Genomic DNA, 17,814 nt, shown 5'->3' on the forward strand with positions numbered 1-17,814 from the left:
CTCCCCCTCTCCCCTTTTCCCCCTACTCCTCCTCGGGCAGCTCCTGGGAGAGCCGTGCTGCTGGTGGCTCAGGACAGCCGGGGTGCCGAGGTGTGTGTGGGGTTTGGTGGCCTCGTTCCCTGGCATCATGAAAACAGGATGGCGCTGTCGGTTTTGTTCATTCTTTGAAGCACGCTTTTAACTCTGCTTTTCAGAGAAAAAGTGAAATGCGGTCCCCAAGCGCAGGGCCACCTGCTGCGGCCGAGGTGTGCCACCGCATCCTTCCTGTTCCAGACCGCCCGGCGAGATGGAGCTGGGGGGGCCCTGGGGGCCGCTGGCAGCCGGGGCGTTGGGTCAGGGTCTCCTCATGCCCCATGCGAGGTGCAGGCTGAAAGGGGCACGTGGGGTGCCCCCACCGATCCCAGTCCCGTCCTCCCTGAGCAGTCCCCAGATGCTGGGAGGCTCTGTGGTGGCTGCAGGACACGTGGCGTGGGATCAAAGCTGTGCAGGAGGAGGAGGAGGAGGCTCAGAGCCTGCCGGTGAGGCAAAGCTTTCCTGCCCGGTGCTGCGTGGCCGGGCACGGGGCTGCTGCCGGCTGGGACCCTGTGCTCCAGGGCTGGCGGGTGGCTGCGGGCTTCTGGGCAGCGGGGAGACGGAGGCAGGTTGGGACTTGGTTGGAGCTGCCCGAGGGGGTGAATTTTGGGTGGGTTGCGTTTCGCTGAGAGCAGAGCCCGTGCCAGTGGCTTCGAGAGGAGCTGGGTGTGCCGCAGAGCTCTTCCTTCGGCACCCGGCTGCGCAGGAAGCCGCGGCGGGGAGCGCGGCGGCCCCGGGGCACGAGCACGTCGACGCTGCCCTGCCTCTCCTTGTGTCCTCCAGCTTTCCCACCTGCTGAAAAAGCTGAGATTTTTTTTTTTTTTAATTATTTATTTTTTATCTTCGCATGAATGGAGTGTGCTTTTGTGAATGTTCTTTACGGGATGTGAGGCTGCAGATGTTTGCTCATTAATTAAGCTCTGCAGAGCTGCTGGCGGAAGCAGCGCCAATCACTTGGCAGAGGGCTGCGGTTTGATGTTTTTCCTTCCTGCTCCCTTGTCACTAAGCCCTGAGCTAGCTGTCCGCTTGTGCAACGGTCCCTGCCCCTTCCCTGCTCCGCCAGAGCTGCGCTTTGGGCTGCCGCCCCCCATGCTGCGGTGGGCGGGGGTCCACCACGCTGGGGCACGGGGAAGGAGTTCACTGCTCACATCTCTGTCCCCTGGCCACAGTCTGTCAGGGAAGGTAGAGGATAAAAGGTCAGAAGTTGAAGTTATTTGTGTTTGATAAGGTTCGCTGACATTTCGTCTTCCGTCTCCATGGGGAGGAGGAAAGCACGGTGCATTAACAACATCTGCCTTGGCAGGGAGAGCCCTGCCTGGCTCTGGGTCAGGCTGGAGTCCGGCCTCATGAGACCTGAAGCCTCCGCGATCCCCATCTCCTCGTTAAACACGAAGGTGGTGATCTCAGATGTCCTTGGGCTTCTCTCGGCACTGGCAGAGTCTCTCACCTGCCCAGCTGCCTCACTTGGTGAAATCTCCTGCTCTCGGGCCGTGTGTGCCACCCCCCAGCAGGGGCTGTGCTTGTAAGCGGCTGCTGGCAGCGAGGGCAGATATAACTGGATCTTGTGCAATTCTGTGCTCTGCGCGTTATTGAGGCACTTCTGTCGCCTTGCCAGGCTCCTGAGCTGGTTGGGGTGTCGAATGGTCCAACAGGGGCTTGGACACTTCTTTTCCAGCTCCCTGCTGCACATCATGCCCCTGTTGTCCCCTGCAGCGTGCCTGGGGCAGGGCGGAGGAGAGGAGGCTCCTGCTGCACTGGACCAGGGCGCTGAGCCTGGGAGCTGAAATTCGCCTCTGTCACGGAGCTGCTGGGTCTGGGGGCGGCTGGGGGACATGGTGCCAGCTGCGGGTACCCCAGTTCCTGCTGCCTTATCTCTCTGGCCCAGCAGGCTGCCACATGTGATTTATCCAGTAACGGCTCCTTATCCGGACGGGGAAAATAGTGACAGCGGGCAGGGCTCGTAAAGGAGAGCAAATAAGGCAAAAGGAGCACGGGCACGCTCTGCTGGACCCGATGGTGCTGGGAGAGCACGTCGGTGTGGGGGGACAGGGCACTGCTTGTCCCGAGGGGCTGCCTGGCTGTGCCCCCGGGCAGGTGGAGCGGGCGCTCAGCACAGCGCGTGTCCCTCCTGCATCGTGCGGTGTCCGGCACAGGAGCGAGGTACGGGAGCTGCAGGGTGCTGCAGGGAGCTGCGGGGTGCTGTGGGGTGCTGCGGGGTGCTGTGGGGTGCTGCGGGGAGCTGCAGGGTGCTGCAGTCGGTGTGCTGCTGCCGTCGAGGCTGAGCGAGATGTGCTGGAGCACCAGGGCTGGCTTTTTGCAAAGGAACAGGAGCAGAGACCTGTGCAGCAGACGTTTCAAGGCAGCTCAGCACTCGGTTTCCTAACCACTTGTGAAAACCCAGTGTGCATTAAGGGCTCTGAGTCCCTTCAGAAAATGAGTGCGAGTCAAAAATTAGTTACTCATAAAAATAGACACGGATGAGTCCTAGAAAGTAGTGAGCTGATTGATTTACCGCAAGTGACGTTAGCCTGCAGCTCTGAGGTAGAAGCTTTTTTAAGACAAAGGCTTCCTGAGAAACATCAACAGAAGAGCGACCGCATGGCAACGAGTGTGGCTTGAGGAGGTGTCGGTGTGTTAAGGCATTGTTCTGAGAGGCACAGGTTGAATGCTGTGGAAGCTTAGGTGAGCCAAGTGCTTCCATGCAAGCCATCCATGAGCGGGGCTGAGCTGGCAAGGGGAGGCTCCATGGTCTGGGAGCTGCCCCGAGGCTCAGGAGAGGTGGGTATTGCTGCCAAGGTCCTCGCTCCGCAACGCTCGGGTGCTCAGGGGGACTTTGAGCCCTGCCCGAGCACCCTTCCCGGCCGGCTGCCCGCTGGCCGAGGAGCCCTGAGCGGCTCCAAAAACCTTTCCCTCTGTGTTCCTGCCCAGTGCTGCGGCACCGTGCCCACCTGGCTGCTGCAGCGGAGGCTCTGCTGGAGGGCTCTTCCCATTCTCCCTGCAGGTGAAGGTCCTGCTGTGACTATTTGATTTCAAAGCTTTGCTCATGTAACCCCTGAGGAGCATCGAACGTGGGCTGGAGTCACTTTCTCCAGTCCCCGTGAGTAAGCCCTTCATCAGGAGGGGGATTTGTCTGCCATGAGCTGCGGGCTGCTCCTCGCTTTGCTGTTGCCCTTCCAGCTGCAAGCACAAGCAGGGCCATTGTGCAGTGGGGTCAGTACTCAGCCAGGCAAAAAAGCCCCGCGTAGGTCTTGCTGTGACACATCTCCTTCTGCTGAAACGGGGACTTTCAGATGGAAGGGAAGCTGGGAAAAGCATGTCTGTTCCTGCCAAAAGGAGCTTATTTGCGAGCAATTGGCCTCTGTTTTCTAATGCTGCTACCGCCAATGGCCGGTGTGTTGGATTAGGGCTTCCTGCTGTCTTCTAACTCATGGGCTTCTCCTTGGCGTGACCCTAGGGAGGTCTTCCTGTATTTCTGACCTTGCTGTCTGCAGCCACGGGAGTCAGTCTGATGCCTTTGGCGTCATAACTTCCCTTGAGCCTGGGTAGCTGTGCGAGGAGGGCGTGTGTCTGCCTGTAAAACCCTGAGAAGGCCGGGAAGTGCTTGGCTAATTAGCAGAGCTGAAGGAGAGAGTGATTTTAACCAGCTCTGAGAAGCTTTTCCCATCACTTACAGGAGATGTGTGGGGTTTAAGCCTGGTCCTTCAGCTACAGGTAAGTGCTGTTCCCTCCGTGGATCCTCAGGTTCCACGATGGGCGCCGTCTCCTTGCCATGTCCCACCAGGCTTCGCTTGCTTCGGCTCCTCGGAAAATGCCACGTTGGGCATTAAGGGCCTGGGGTTACACTGCGTGCGGGCTGTAGGCAGGGTGGCTGGGGCGCAGGGGAGCAGAGCTGACCCGGGCAGAGGTGGCTCCTCTGGTGGGACACTGATGGGACCAGGCCAGGTGAGCCGGGTCCGTAATTCCCAGTGCAGGTGCGTGGTTCTGCTTCCATCGGGATTCGGCATCTTCACTGTCAGGTCAGCATACAAGTCCATAACATCGCTCGAGGCCAGCTTTCGCATCCTGTTTTGTAATATTCCCTGACATTCCCCACATTCCTGGCAAGGAGACTTCTGTATTTTTAAAAAATATTCCTTTGTCTCTTCACAAAGCGGTGACATCCTTTAAAACTACTTCTCAAGAAGTCTGTTGGCTTGCTCCGCAGCAGCTCCTGTTGGCTTCATAAAGAAAAGGGAGCCTCGAGCTTGGAGCCCAGCCCCACCGTCACCTCCTCCCAATGGGGAAAGAGCAGGAGTGGGGAAGAGGGAGGCTTGTGGGGCTCAGGTCGGTTCCTTATAGCTCGGCTCCGTGTTACCTGGTTATTGTCATCGTGTGTTCACGATGTGCTCAGAGCCATGCCTGTGTCCCCACTGCTCCCCATCTCAGCAGCGGGGGCTGGAGGTTTCTGGTGTCAGAGACCTTTGTGGTGCTGGGGTCGGCTTCCTGCCTCCAGCACTGCCCTCGGCCTTACCTGGCAGGGTGTAAGGCAGAAAGCCGAGGGGAGGCAGGGATGTTCTGCAGCCCCCTCAGCCTCCTCTCCTGGGCAGCGTTTCAGTTTGCTCCAGGCACGGGGACTCCAGCTCTTTGCAGCCAGCACAGGCTCTCTCCTCCCCTCTCCCACCTAAAAATGCTGGCTGACTGGAAACCCAGGAGGCAGCCGCTGCCCTTTTGCTGCAACTGGAAATTGCCGTCTGGTTTCCTTCTGTGGCGCCACAGGAGCGTTAACGACAGGAAGGTCCGGCCAGGGCCGTGATGGAAGAGGCTCTTCCTGAGGAGACCTGGAGCACCGTCCCCATGCCGTGGGGAGGCCGTGGCAGCGGGCAGGACGTGCCTGTTCTCGGTTCGGAGATGTCATTAACCTGCTCGTGGGATCCTTGTGCGGCGTTACTGCAGGACGTGTGGGCTGGGCCCGGCAGCCGCTGCGACACCTTCCCTGACAGCACCCTGCAGGGTCACGGCGTTGCTGCTGCTGAGGCCCGGGGCTTCCTTGCATCGCTGGGCCGTGAGATCACATTTGGAAACGGCTTCGGGCTCCTCCTGCGGTGGTGGAAATTTTGCACGTGGTCACTGGTAACTCAGATGGCCACGGCGATGCCTCCACATCTGCAGGCGACTCCCTGGTGTCAGCGGGATGTCCTCGTGGCCACGTGTTTGGGTCTTTGCGTCCCGCTCCCTGCCAGGGGCTGCCCTCGGGCGGATCCGCCAGCCCACTCCCTCAGCTGTCCCCTTCTGCATTTGGGGCCGGGGGCTCCCCTGCCAGGTCCCGCTCCAAGGAGGGGATCTCGCAGCTCGTTCTGTACACGAATCGTGCCAAAAGTGCTGAACGAGGAGAGTGCAGTTACAGAGAATGTGCTTTTCATTATGGGGGCTAGGCCCATGTCGTCCAAAGCTGCTTATTCGGAGCGTGCTGTTCCCCGTAGCTGCAGCCGGCCTGACGGGGCTGTGCGAGTCCTGCCCGCGTGAAGGGAAGGCGTGCTCCCGCAGCAAAGCGAAGCACCGGTGGGTTGAGCTCAAACCATGAATACATGGCAAATTTGGCAATCAAGTCCATGTATCTCGAATAGCAGGTACTCCCATTCTCGTCCCTGAACAACCATATCTTCAAAGCTTCTGGTCCCCTTTGATATCCTGAGGAACTGGGAAGTTTATGATGGCACCGGTCCCCGCTTTCCGTTCTGCCAGCTCTCCCAGAGGACGTGGTTCCCGCAGGAAAGGCCGGATCCACCCGTGCTCCTGCCTGGCTGGGAGCAGCTCGCAGCTCTGCTGTTTGCCAGCCACAGGCCACCAGCAGCCGCTCGGTGCAACAGGAGCCCCGTGACAATGGGGTTAGGGCGGCACCGTGCCTCCCCGCCGGCCCTGTGCAGTCCCCGTGCAGAGCCCATGAAATGAGGCTCTGCAGGAAGCGACGTGGGCGACCCGAAGCAGCTCCATTTTCTGCTTGCACCTGAACGCTGCAGCCTGCCCTGCTGGGGAGGGCGCCCAGACCCTGCCGGCCACGGGCACCTCACGCCCGCTGTCTGCAGGGGACAGGAACGCCCCAGTGCAGGGCGGCTGCCGTCCGTGAGTCACCGTGGGAGGGCAGTCAGTCTGTCCGGCCTGCGGCAGCCCTTCCAGAGAGCTCGAAATAGTTAAGCAGCCTGCATGCATGCATATGCGCTATCGCTTTAGCTTTCTGTGCGCTCTCCCCCTCCTACTCCCACCCCTGCTATTTAAACAGTTCAGCCTTTTGCACAGCCGTAGATATCCTGTTTGTTGCTGAAGAGAAATTAGATGGCTTTCCGTGCATGCCGGGTCGGTAAGGGCAGGTTTTAGAAGCTGGGTTCGCCAGGCCCGCATGGAAAAAGTCGGAGCTCTCCAGCTGCCTGCCGCCGGGAAGGACCTCGGCCAGGAGCCCTCTCGCTGCCCGTGGATGGTGCCCAGCGTGGCTGAAGTGGGGCCGGGAGGGCAGTGGTCATGCTGATATTCCTCTCTGCGTTTAAGTCACAGTCTCCAATGAACAAAGCCAGGATTAACAGCTTCTGCCATGGTGAGTCTGCTCGTGCCCCAGCTCTGTATTTTCATCCCGTAGAAGCTTTCAGCCAAGAAACATGCTTTAAAGGGGGAGATGGAAAAGTCTGTGGGATGACCTTTTTCCTTGTCAGAGATTTCTTGGAAACAGCATTTCCTTTGCAGTTAGTTAGTTTGCCTTGGCTTTTACACTGCAGGGTGAGGGAAGGGTTAGGAGGTGCCATTTGTTTTGTTGTTAAGCTTTCTGTTTTGAAAACCAGAACAGATCTTCCTTTACCTTTTTTCTTTTCTTATTTTTTTCTCCTTGAACCGATCTGTGGCTTCTGTGCTGGGCGAGGGGCTTCAGTCACTGCCACTGCTGCTCGCCCAGATGCGAGCCCCAAGCCCCTGATAAGATGAAGGCACTAATATTTAGGGTGCGGTTGTGCTCGATAGGAAGGAGAGGGGAAATGGATGCGACAAAGCACAGACTGGTTTCGGTTACGCAGTGTGTGGCTTTCATTTCAACCCCTCTGCTCCCTGCTTAAGATGCTGCAGACACAGTAGATCTGTAGCCTCTTTAATATTTGGGCTTATTTCTCACCGAGTCAGCCAAGCTGGCGAAAGCTGTGACTCCGCGGCATGCCAGCTCTTAGGAACCTTTGATTGTTTCCTGAGGCCGTGCCAAAATGCCCTGCTGTGCGCGCTGCCCCCAGCCCCGGCCAGGCAGCGAGAGCGCCCGGGGTCGAGAGCCCGCTTTGGCCGGGAGCCCCGGGGCACGCTGATGTGCCAGCCCTGCCACGGGGACGTTTGGTGGCCCAGCGCCGCCTGCTCGTTGAAAGGCAGCTTTCAGATAGAGGAGAGGAGGACAGGAAGGAGGGGGGAGGAGAGGGAAAGAGCCTCGCCGGGGTGAAGGGCGAGCTGCGGGGCGGGGAGGGGACGGATGCGCGCTCACAGCAAATGGAAATTCCTGCCCAGGAACTGCCGCGCAGCTGTGCGGTGACCAATGCACCAGCAATGCCGGTGGGGTCTCAGCGCAGCGCTGGTGTGCTTTGGACAGCAAGAGGGATCTGTGGCTTGTTGTTAATCCCTTAATGCTCCAGGTGGGAGAGCGCCTATGGGCAGAGCGAGAGTCCTGCCCCAGCTCATGCAGCCCGTGTTTGCAAGAGAAACGTTATTTGGCCGAAAAGGTAGGCGGGTCATTGTGCACAGCTGGAGAAATACTCGATTCTGGCTTATCTTTGTGTGGTGGCGTTTAAAAAGAGAAGAGCCCTGAAGTAAGGCCCTGTGCCTCTGCTGGGGACCCGGGGCCTGTTTCCTCCTGTGCCGGGGCCGTGGCAGCGCCCGCCCAGCCCTGGCCCCGGGCTCTGTCCTCAGGGGCTGCGCGATGCTGGGTTCTGCTCCTGGGCAGCACCAAAAGGCAGCAGGGAGCCCGTGTGGGCTTCCTCTGGTAACAGAGACAGGTGTTTCTGCTAACTGAATGCACAGAAATAGGGAGGAATTCCTTCATGTGTTAAGCAAATAAATATTTTGTAGTACTTAGAAGCGAGGGAGCTGAGGAGAGCTCCCGGGCACGCAGCGCAGGAGGGGTTTCGGCAGGTTGCGCTGCCTGGGGTTACAGACCCGCATCAGCTGCAGGTGCTGCGTTACCGAGGTGAGAGCTCTGCAAAGATGAGAGCTGAGCTGCTACCAGTTCCTGGCGTCAGAGCACGCCTGCAGTTTCCCTGTGCCCTGACCGCTGGCCTTCAGTGGCAGCTCGTGCTGGGTCTCTGACTCGGTGCCAGCGCTGTGGCGAGAGCAGCGCCGTGGCACAGCTCCCTGGGCACAGCCTGACAGCGTGCCAGAGGTGGCACCAGGCTGCAAGCACATCTCGCTGGTGGGGCTGGCTCTGAAAGGCTTCCAAGCAGTGGAAAAATGGAATCTTATTTTCGTCAAGGTAAAGACACGCATCACGGGGCTCCTCCGCCGCGGGCGCCGTGCCCCAGCGCCATCGGGGGGGTCTCTGGCAGAGCCCGGCCACGGGGACGGCGTCCGCTAGTCCAAACAAAGCGCGCGTGAGATCCGTGGGATGACCAACAGGAAAACAACAGTGCAATTTTAGAAAGGGTGGGATACAGGATGGGCAAGGAGGATTAGTTTTGCTGAACGTCCAAGTAGCTGTTTCCATCTTGCTTCTCTTCTGGGTTTCCAGCATCAGGAGTTAGAGCGCCCAGCCACCGCGGCCACCCGAAGAGTAGAACCAGGCGTGTGTCAGTGCATGCTCAATAAATCAGTGGTTGGATTGTCAGGGGCCTGAATTTGCAGGAGGCACAACTCTGCGCTCCTGGCACAGTGCACAGGCTGCAGAAAATGCTTGTGTGCGTTTCGGAGCAGGACCCCCGCAGCTGATATAACATCGGCAGGGCTGGCTGAGCCTCGCCGGGCCCCTCGGGAGCGCAGTTACTGCGTTTGCACACCTGCAGGCTGCTGCTTGGCCCCGTGGTGGGTTTGGTCCATGGTGTTTGCATGGATGTGTGAAGGAGGGAAGTGTGGAGAGCTGCTGCAGGGCTGCTGCTGTTTTATTCTGCCCAGCTGGGTGCCGTGTTTTTCCTTCAGCTCTCTCCTTCGAGCTGTGCAGGAGTGGCTCGGTGTTCTTAGCTTGCTGAAGGCTGGCGAACTGCAAGCATGGAGCTCCTGCTGGTGCCGTGCAGTCACCGCTACAATCAGCACTTGCAGTCCTGCTGGGTGCTTCAGCCACACCAGCACCTTCTTTTTAACTCTCTTCTCCATCCCCTGTACGTGTATGTGCATTTGTGTAGGCAGCAAATCAGGGCTGCTGGGCTCCGAGCAGCTGGAGGAGCACAGCTGGGGAGCGAGGAGGACGGGTGAGGGTCTTGGCCCTTCCTGGCCCTTTGTTTCTGTTCCCGTGGGTGCCCTGTCCCTTCCCGTGTCCCCACCAGACACCTGCTCTGCAGCAGCAGCGCACAACCTCTGCGCCTCCAACCCCGGCCCCCTGTGCTCTGCGGGGTGCAGGCTGCAGCCGAGGGCCACGAGGAGGAATCCTGGGGCGGACAAAGGTGCGAGAAGCCACCGAGGTGTGGAAATGCCTGTGGGGAGCGTGTGGCTATAATTACACCGAGGGGAGGAAGTGACCGCGTTGCCTTCCAGCCCCCGGACCGGGCGCCTCACCTCGCTCACACAGCCCGGCCTTTGTGCAGCCCACAGGGCTCAGCCTCCAGCCCAGCCAGAAGCAGCCACCAGCTCCCAGCCCCGGCCCCTGCCTGCTTACAGGAAGGGTCCCAGGCTCAGCTGGTGGCTGTGGTTATGTGCAGCTGTGGTGCTGCGTGGGTGCTTTTGGGCCAGCCTCTCCCTCCCCAGGCCCGGCCCCGCTGGGCACAGCCCTGCCTCTGTCCCGGCGTGGCTGAGGGGACGGTGGCACAGCCACGTGGGCACGGCGCCTCTGCATCGCCTCTGGCAGCCAGTTCCCCCCGGAGTTCCCCTGGCTCATCCCGCACCACGCACATGGCCAGGGCACGAGCCCTAGGGCTCCGGAGCCACCTGGGGCTGGCGGTGCCACCGCACTGTCACCTCCCTGCTGCAGCTCAGCCACGCGGTGCCATGGGGCTCCTCGGAGCCTGGTGGAGGCAGATGAACAACTCCTCGCCGGTGACAGAGCAGGCAGCAGTTCCCAAACCTTGTGAGACCTCTTCACAGTGCTGAGGTTAATTATGGAAACCCACCGCGTCTGGGCCGGCGTCCAGCCGAGCTTCTCATTCCTGTCTCCGTGCCCTCTCCTGCAGCTTTGCAATCCCTGCGGTGTGCTGGGTCGCGCTGGGAGCTAGCGGGCAGGCAGCAGACTGGGTGTGCTTCTCAGCACAGCGTGCCAGCCCGCACACGGACGGGGGATGCCCACGGCTCGGGGCCCTTTCCCGGCTCCAGACACCCGGCTGGCGTGGGGACAGCCCGCTCTGCGAGGCGTGGGCTGCCGGAGCTGGGCAGGCGTGGGGCAGCGCGGGGCGAGCTCCTGGTGCGAGGGCTCGGGCACCAGCAGCTGCAGCCCTTGTCCCTCCCTCGCTGTGAAGCCTCTGGGGGAGACCATGGGGTGACCCCGTTGTTTTGTTTCCCTTGTGCTGTTTTGGGGTGAGCAGACCTGGGGCTGTGCCCCCACTGTCCCTCTGCTGTGCTTGGGTGGTGCCAAACCCGGCGCTGGGCACAGAGCTGGGCACCGCAGGCAGATCTGAATCCTCTGCCTTCAGTGGCACCGCTGCTGGCCCCAGTACCGTTGGCAGGCGTAGGCAGCGGGTTTCCTGCGTGAGGTGGGCATTTCAGGTCCTCGCTTGGTTAAGTGGCCGTGGCACTGACCCCTGGGTTAGGAAGCGTGTTGAGATTTTCTGTTATTCCTGTAAAAATAGGCGAGGACTTGCACTTGCAAGCCAGGAAGAGAAGCTGAGCTCCTGCATATCCAGTGTTGTAGGCAACAGTTTATTCTGAAGTGTGATGGAAAGAAAACACGCACGCACACAGCACACAGAGGTTCCCGCGCTGGCGCACAGCAGCCGGAGGCGGCTCCCCTCGCGTCTGATTTCCTGGCTTTCCATGATGTAATGCAGGGGCGATGCGGTGGCGTGGTTTTCTGTTCACTCACTAATTGGGTGTGTGGGGCTTTCTACGGGGATTTTGGAAGCTTGCTCGGAGAGGCTCGGTCCTGGGGTGTTGCTTCTCCCTTTTTTCTCATTTATTTTAAAGCGAAAGTGCCAAGCTGGGGTTCTGGGAAGTGCTTTTCCTATCACTGACTGTGTTTGCTTCCAGTGATTCAGCTCGCTCCTTTTAGACCTGTCTGTCCTTGTACTGCATCTCCTGGCCTTCTGCCCATCCATGCCCCCTCCCGGGGCTGGCAGTGATGGCGTGGGGAACCCGTGTCCCCAGTGGCCTCGAGGGAGGGGCGCCAGCCTCCAACCCCCCCGCCTGCCCCCAAACCTGCAGCTGTGTGAAGTGTTGTGGTGCAGGGACTGTGCTGGGGACTGGATGTGAGGGGAAAGGTTGTGCTTTTCTTCCACTTTCACTAGCAAAATGAGAGCCTCTCACCTCATTTTCACTTTCTGCTCCCCACCGCAGGGTGCTGGGACACGCAGTCGGCCCCAGCTGCCATCTCCTTCCCAAATCCCTTTGTTCCCCTGCCCCGTCCCAGCAGTGGGCGCAGCCCCCGTGCTGCCGGAGCCTCGTCCCTGGGGCCTGTGTGGGGCAGCCGCCGGTCCCTGTGTTTGGGACAGGGCGTTGGGGTGGGGAAGGTGCCCGTGCTGCCTCTTCCTTGGGCCACGGCACCCGGCAGCTGCTGGAAAAGGGCAGAAGCTTTGCCTGGGGGACTTGTAGGGGCTGTGCACCAACAGGAGCTTTATCCAGCGGGAGTGGTGGTGCTGGGTTCCCCCGTGGGGATGTCCGGCTGCTTGCTGAGGGCTCATCTCACACGGGGAGCTCTCTGATGCAGGATCTGTCACCGTGCTGCCCATCTACCTGCCCGCTGTGTCCATGGAAGGCGCCAGCAGCTCTCTGTGTGGCTTCACTCCTCTGTCAAACCCGGGCGAGCTGGCCAGCAGGTCGGAGTGCTGCTGGTACCGACAGCTGGAGGCATGCAGGGAGAGGGCAGGGTTGCATAAGTCCCCTTAGGAAACCCATCTAAAAATAACAGGAACTGGCCTGCCCTCCTTCCCCTCCCCGATGCCTCTGACATCCAGGCTGGCAGGGCTCTGGCTTTACCCCCCCGGTATCTGCGGTGCGCTTTCGGTGCCAGAGCTGGGGGGTGGTGGTGGTCACGGCCCTGTGCCCCCATGGCCCCGCAGGCACGGCTCGTGATGGGTGACCCCGTCACAGCGTCCGGCCACGGTGCTGCTGCCGCCGAGTCCCCGCAGGCCATTCACAAGCTGCCCGTGTCATTCGCATGAGTGTTTTTCTGCCCATTCTTATCGAGACTCGGAAAGATCCTTTCCTGTGCTTCCTTGGGAAAGTACTTCTCTGGAAAGGGCGGTGGGAGGAGGAAGCTGTCGGCCGGCTCCGTCCGGGACGGGGACACTTGGAAACCTTTTCTGTGCCAGCTGGAGGCGGGGAGGCTCCTGCGTGCTGGGGCAGGGCGGGCGCCTGGGCTCTGCGCGGATCCGGAGCGGGGTGAGGACAGGCAGCGTAACAAAACGTCTCGCTCTGCCTCCCCGCATCCACGGGGCGATGTGCGGGGGCTCCCACGGGTGCAGGCTGCCTGTGGCTGCGCTGGGTGTCCCGTGGCTTCCGCACGTCCCTGCACAGACCCGTCCGGCACCGCAGGCATGCTCTTCTACCAGCTCGGTCCCACTGCTGTAACGGGTAAGCGGGGCACCAGGACACGCCGGGAGGGCACACGGCTCTGCTCCTGGCTGCCCTTCCCTTCCCTCTGCTGTCCCTTTCGGGGGGTGGAAGTGCCAGACCCATCCCTTCCTGCGGGTGGGGGGGATTTGGGCTCTGTGGGGGCTGCAGAGGGTCCTGGCTCTCAGCCCTGCCCTTCCCACGAGGCTCGGGACGCAGCTAAGGGCAGCTGCGCAGCCTGGACCCGCGTTCGGATGCTCGTTCCAAACCTCCTCCCCGAAATGTCCCAAGTATTTGGGCCGAGGGTTTTGGCTGCGTCCTGCCCTTAGCTGAACCACTCGGCTCGCCCTTGTGCGCGGCTTTGGGACCGCGAGCGGGAGTGGGGCTCTCAGCTGGGGCTGTCGGGGGGGGGATGAGGCTGGGGAGCCCCACCAACATCACTCCTGGTGGATCAGGCCCGATCCCAGTCTGCACTGGGTTTAGCTTCTGGGAGGGATGGGCAGGGATCTGAAGCTGCGGTCACACTGTCTGCGTTTGAGGTCAAACGCCTGGCACCGTCAGATCTGTGAGCCCCAGTGACTGCTGGCACTGCACGGCGGCTTCCTCCTCCTGCTTTGCCTGCGGGCTGCTCTCCCTCAGGTCCCGTACACCCAAGGAGTTTCCCAGAACACGGTGCCGGCAGTTGGATGGGCTCGTCCTGGGGATAGCTGGGCTGTGCATGAGGGAACTGGGCCGGGCAGGGGGCAGCAGAAAGCCAGGGGGGTTCCTTGCGTCCCCCGGCCACAGCCACGGCTGGGCCCAGCACCGCTGAAATTCCCCTGCCTGGGACGGGTCCGAGCCCCGAGCAGGGCACCCTGCGGGCTGGGGGAAAGGGAGCTGGGAAGAAAAGGGGGTGGTCGGGATGGGGGAAGTGGGAGGGAAAATGGAAGGCTCCTCTGGCAGGCTTTTCTGGAGGATGTTTGCAAAAGGCCCACGAAGTGAACGGCCCTAAGCTTTGATGGGCTCTGAATTGATTGTGAAAATAAAAACCTTCCGCTCTTGCCTGACAGAGCACGTCCTTTGCTTTGGCGGGTGTAGGAACGAAATGTTTCAAGGAGCAGTGGTAGGACATTGATAGGGCAAAGAGTAAGCCCGGGCAGATTTCGGTTAGATATGAGGAAGAAATTCCTCCCGCTCAGGGCGCTGAGGCCCTGTCCCAGGCCGCCCAGAGGAGCTGTGGGTGCCCCAGCCCTGGCGGTGCTGGGTGGGATTTGGGCAGGGGGTGGGATTACCTGGTCTTTAAGGTCTTATCCAGCCCCAACCGTCCTGTGATTCTGTGATCCCATTCTCAGGAAGTTACAGCTGTCTCGTGGGCCTGTCACTCTTGTGCCACATCCCCTTTGTCCTGTGCTAGCGGGGTGTCCATGGCCGAGCAGCTCCTGCTGTGCCATCCTGCGTGGCCGCGGGCAGCGAGCCTGCCCCGTGCCCAGCATGGTGCCCCCCCAGGCACACGAGCTGCTCCCCGGCCTCGCTGTCTCACAGTCAGTCATTTTTTTGGGTTTGTGCACGTGAAAGACGGGTGCAGGTGACACTGGCGTGCTCCCGATGTGGAGAGCTCTCGGTGCAGCATCCCCTCTTGCCGGCGCGATGCTCAGGCCGTCTTTTTGCTTTGTTTCAGAAATCGAAGCCAAGAAAGCTTGCGACTGGCTGCGAGCGGCAGGATTCCCGCAGTATGCGCAGCTCTATGAAGGTGAGAGCTGCTGCCTCCTCTCCTGGGTTTGGGGACAGCCCAGCCGTGTTCGTGGTGTGGGGTCCGGAGGCAGGACGTGCAGCAGCACAGGGCGAGGGGCAGCACCTCCGTCATCCTGCTGCCCCCCGGGGGCTCGGATCCAACCTGGGCAGGGGCGCAGAGCTTGGGGATGGGGGGGCTGTGGGATGGGGGCAGCGCTCCTGAGCAGGGCACCCGCAGCCCCTCGCTGCTCTGCTGCTGCGGATGGGGGGGGAGCAGCCCGGCAGCCCAGCTCCTCTCCGGGGAGCCCTGCAGCAGCCCAACAGCCAGCACAGCTCCAAACAGCCAGGTCTGGGCTCCTGGCGGCTGGACATGGCCTGGGGATGTGTTCTGGGCCCCCAGCACACCCTGCCTGTCACAGCTCTCCATCCAGCGGGGATGAGCAGAAAGTCCCCATCCTGCAGGTGGTCCTGGTTGTGTATGGCCTGAGTGCCAAGGGTGGCTGCAGGGGAGGTCACAGAGCGCTGGGAGAGGGCAGGATGGCGGGGATCGGTTACTAATTACATGGTTATACGTTAAAACGTTAAGCCTTCAGAGCGGGTTGTGGTGTGGAGAACCAGCCATGCTGTTAACTTCCCTGCATTCCTGAACCTTTCCCCTTTGGGCAGGGCTGTGAGGAAGTTCCCAGGGCACCCGGGCAGGGCAGGGCAGGCGCTGGGCTGCGACCATGCCCGAGCAGCTTAGGGATGCTCGCAGGGGGTGGGAGCACACAGCACGGGCAGACGGGGTAGGTAATGCGGGGAAGGGACATTTCCTTCCTCCATCACTCCTGACACATCCCCGAGGCTGCTGCCCTGCCCTGCCCTGTCCTGGCAGCGATGCCTGTGCTCCCTGCACACGCAGCACTCTGTGCCTATGCCCAGCGGGACGGTGCTTGGAGGGGCCGGGTCCCACCTCCACCCCCTCGCAGGCACTTTGCAATGAACTCTTCTGCAGCTCGTCTGCCCAGCCGTGTTTGCTCCGAGCCCGCTGGGCACGCGGTCCTTGCTGGGACGGGGCCGAAGCAGCGCTTGCAGCCCGGCCCCGGCAGGACAATAGGTGGAAGCCCGGCCGCGGGGGGAGCGCCGCCAGCCATTGTTCGCCCGCTTCCACCGCCCCCACCCCTTCCAGCAGAGCCACGCTCCGGCCCCCTGGGTGCTGGCTTTCCCGGCTGCCCCCTCGGCTCTGCTTTCTATTTCGGGGCAGCTCCCCGTGCACGGGCTGCCCGGCTCCTGCAGGTGAGCCCCAGCTCGGGGCGCTGCTGCAGCTGCGAATGAAGCAGCCTGGCCCCAGCCGCCCTGAGCAAGACTTTCCACATCCTATAACTGTTTCATTCTCTTCTTCTCCCCAGCTGGCAGGGCTCAGCATCCCTTGGTAATTAGGCTCAATAGCTTCATTAACAACCAGACGTGGACTCGTGGTTAATTGTCCAGGTCCAGCACAGCTGGTCCCAGCAGAGCTTTCTGGGTCTGCGTGGAGAGGAGCAGGGAACTGGATGGAGGCCCTCGGGCACCTCGCCACCCCCCTTAGCTTACCCAAAAGTGCACTGCCCAGGGGCTCTGAGCATGTAGAGCCTTTCCTTGGTCCTCTAGCTGCTGCCCAGGGGATCTGGAACTACGGCAGCACCCCGCTGCTGTGGATTCCTCCACGCTGGGGGACCCCTTAGCAGCTCTCAGCTGTCCCCAGGGGCTTTCCTCACCCTGGTGGATTAGTGGGCAAAGGGAGCCTGAGGGAGCAAGGGGTCAGTATACATGCCAAGTGGTGTTTTATGGGTGCCAAGATCTCCCTCGAGTAGTGTTTGGACTGTGGCTGCTCTCCAAAAACCACCCTGGGCTGAGGCCACAGGTCTTCTCCACAGCAGCAGCAACATCTCCACTGAGCTCCCTCTTCCCTCTGCTTTGTGGACCAGGATCTGGGGTCCAGACATTGTGCCCACTGCTGCTGGGCGCTGCATGGGGCCTTGGGCAGCCAATTACTGGGGTCGTGTCCCTGGGGAGGGGAGGTGAGGGCCTGCTGGGGCTGGTGGGTGCTGGCGGCTGCTCTCCGAGAGCCCGTGCCAGAAGCAGGCGGTGCCCGCGGGGCTGCAGGGGCTCCCTGCCTCGCTCATCCTCCTCTCGCCTTCCTCCCCAGACTCGCTGTTCCCGCTTGACATCGGCGCTGTGAAGAGAGACCACAGCTTCCTGGACCAGGACTCCCTCAAATCCCTCTGCAGGTAAAGCCCCCTCCCAGCCGGCTGACCGCCCGGGCGCCGTGCCGTGCCTGTGCCCAGCCCTGCAGGGGCCGTGGATGCGCCGTGCTGCCGCGTGGCCGTCGTGCGGGACGGACTGGTGCGGGGGGAGCTCTGGGCATGCAGAGCAGCTGGAGGACAGATGTTAGCCGGGAGTTCTGCTCTTTAACCTTCGGGCTGTGTTGTAATTTCACGTGTGGGTACCTCCAGGCTGCAGAGCGCTGCAGGTGAGGGGGGAGCTGTAAAACTGAGCCCTGGTGCAAAGGGTTGGCTGCACCAGCTGCCTGTGCTCCGCTCCCCGCTGGCTGCTCTGGGCGATGCCTCACGTGCGTGGTCATCAGGAGAGAGCCAGGCTGCCCCACGCTTTCATGTTGCTTTGTCTTGCAAGGTGCTAAATAACGTCGCTGAGAACGAAGTGGAGGGGGGACACCTCTGGGGCGCAGCAAAGGGATCTTGGTTGTTGGTGTGAGCCAGATTCGGGTCCAAGTGCCCGTGGGTGAGATGGTGGCTGGGGACAGATTTGCACTTGGTCACCAGGCACAAGCCACCTGCGACAGGGAGCAACACGCAGCGAGGGATTTGCTGAGTGTTTGTGCAAGGAGAGCTGCTCCGTGGAAAGGCCACGCCACTAGGGAACCTTTTGTGCAGGTCGTGAGGGGCTGCGGGTGCTCAGCAGCGCTGCGTCGGGAGCTGGTTGGCACTGGTGGCTTTCTGTGCTGGCCGACCTGCTGTGGTTCCTGGAATAGACACGCAGTCGGTTGCTCCAGGGAGGGCTGCCCTGCTGGCGGGGCTGTGCGGTGTGAGCTATCCCAGCAACCAGAGCCACACCAAGCATTTTCCACCAGGACGCGCTACTCCTCGCAGCAACAGGGCTGAGAACAGCTCCGGGAGGTGCCACCGCGCGGTTTTCTGGCAGGGGAGCAGTGTGGGATTT

At 61.3% G+C, this 17,814-nt stretch overlaps 1 protein-coding gene across 6 annotated transcripts in view; it reads left to right on the top strand.

Moving 5' to 3' along the window:
* STARD8 (StAR related lipid transfer domain containing 8) overlaps positions 1–17,814 on the top strand; it is a 59,264-nt gene that overhangs the window by 31,977 nt on the left and 9,473 nt on the right. For 4 of the 6 annotated variants that reach the window (XM_084534241.1, XM_084534242.1, XM_084534246.1 and 1 more), the window contains 2 exons: positions 14,564–14,635; positions 16,784–16,865. In XM_084534241.1, coding sequence (XP_084390367.1) covers positions 14,564–14,635; positions 16,784–16,865 — 154 coding nt within the window. Of the gene's footprint in view, positions 1–5,866; positions 6,638–12,715; positions 12,928–14,563; positions 14,636–16,783; positions 16,866–17,814 lie in introns of those variants that run through there. The other 2 variants (XM_084534243.1, XM_084534244.1) reach the window with 2 other exon arrangements.

The sequence above is a fragment of the Aythya ferina genome (assembly GCF_964211825.1).
Source record: "Aythya ferina genome assembly, chromosome: 13".
Classification (NCBI taxonomy): domain Eukaryota; kingdom Metazoa; phylum Chordata; class Aves; order Anseriformes; family Anatidae; genus Aythya; species Aythya ferina.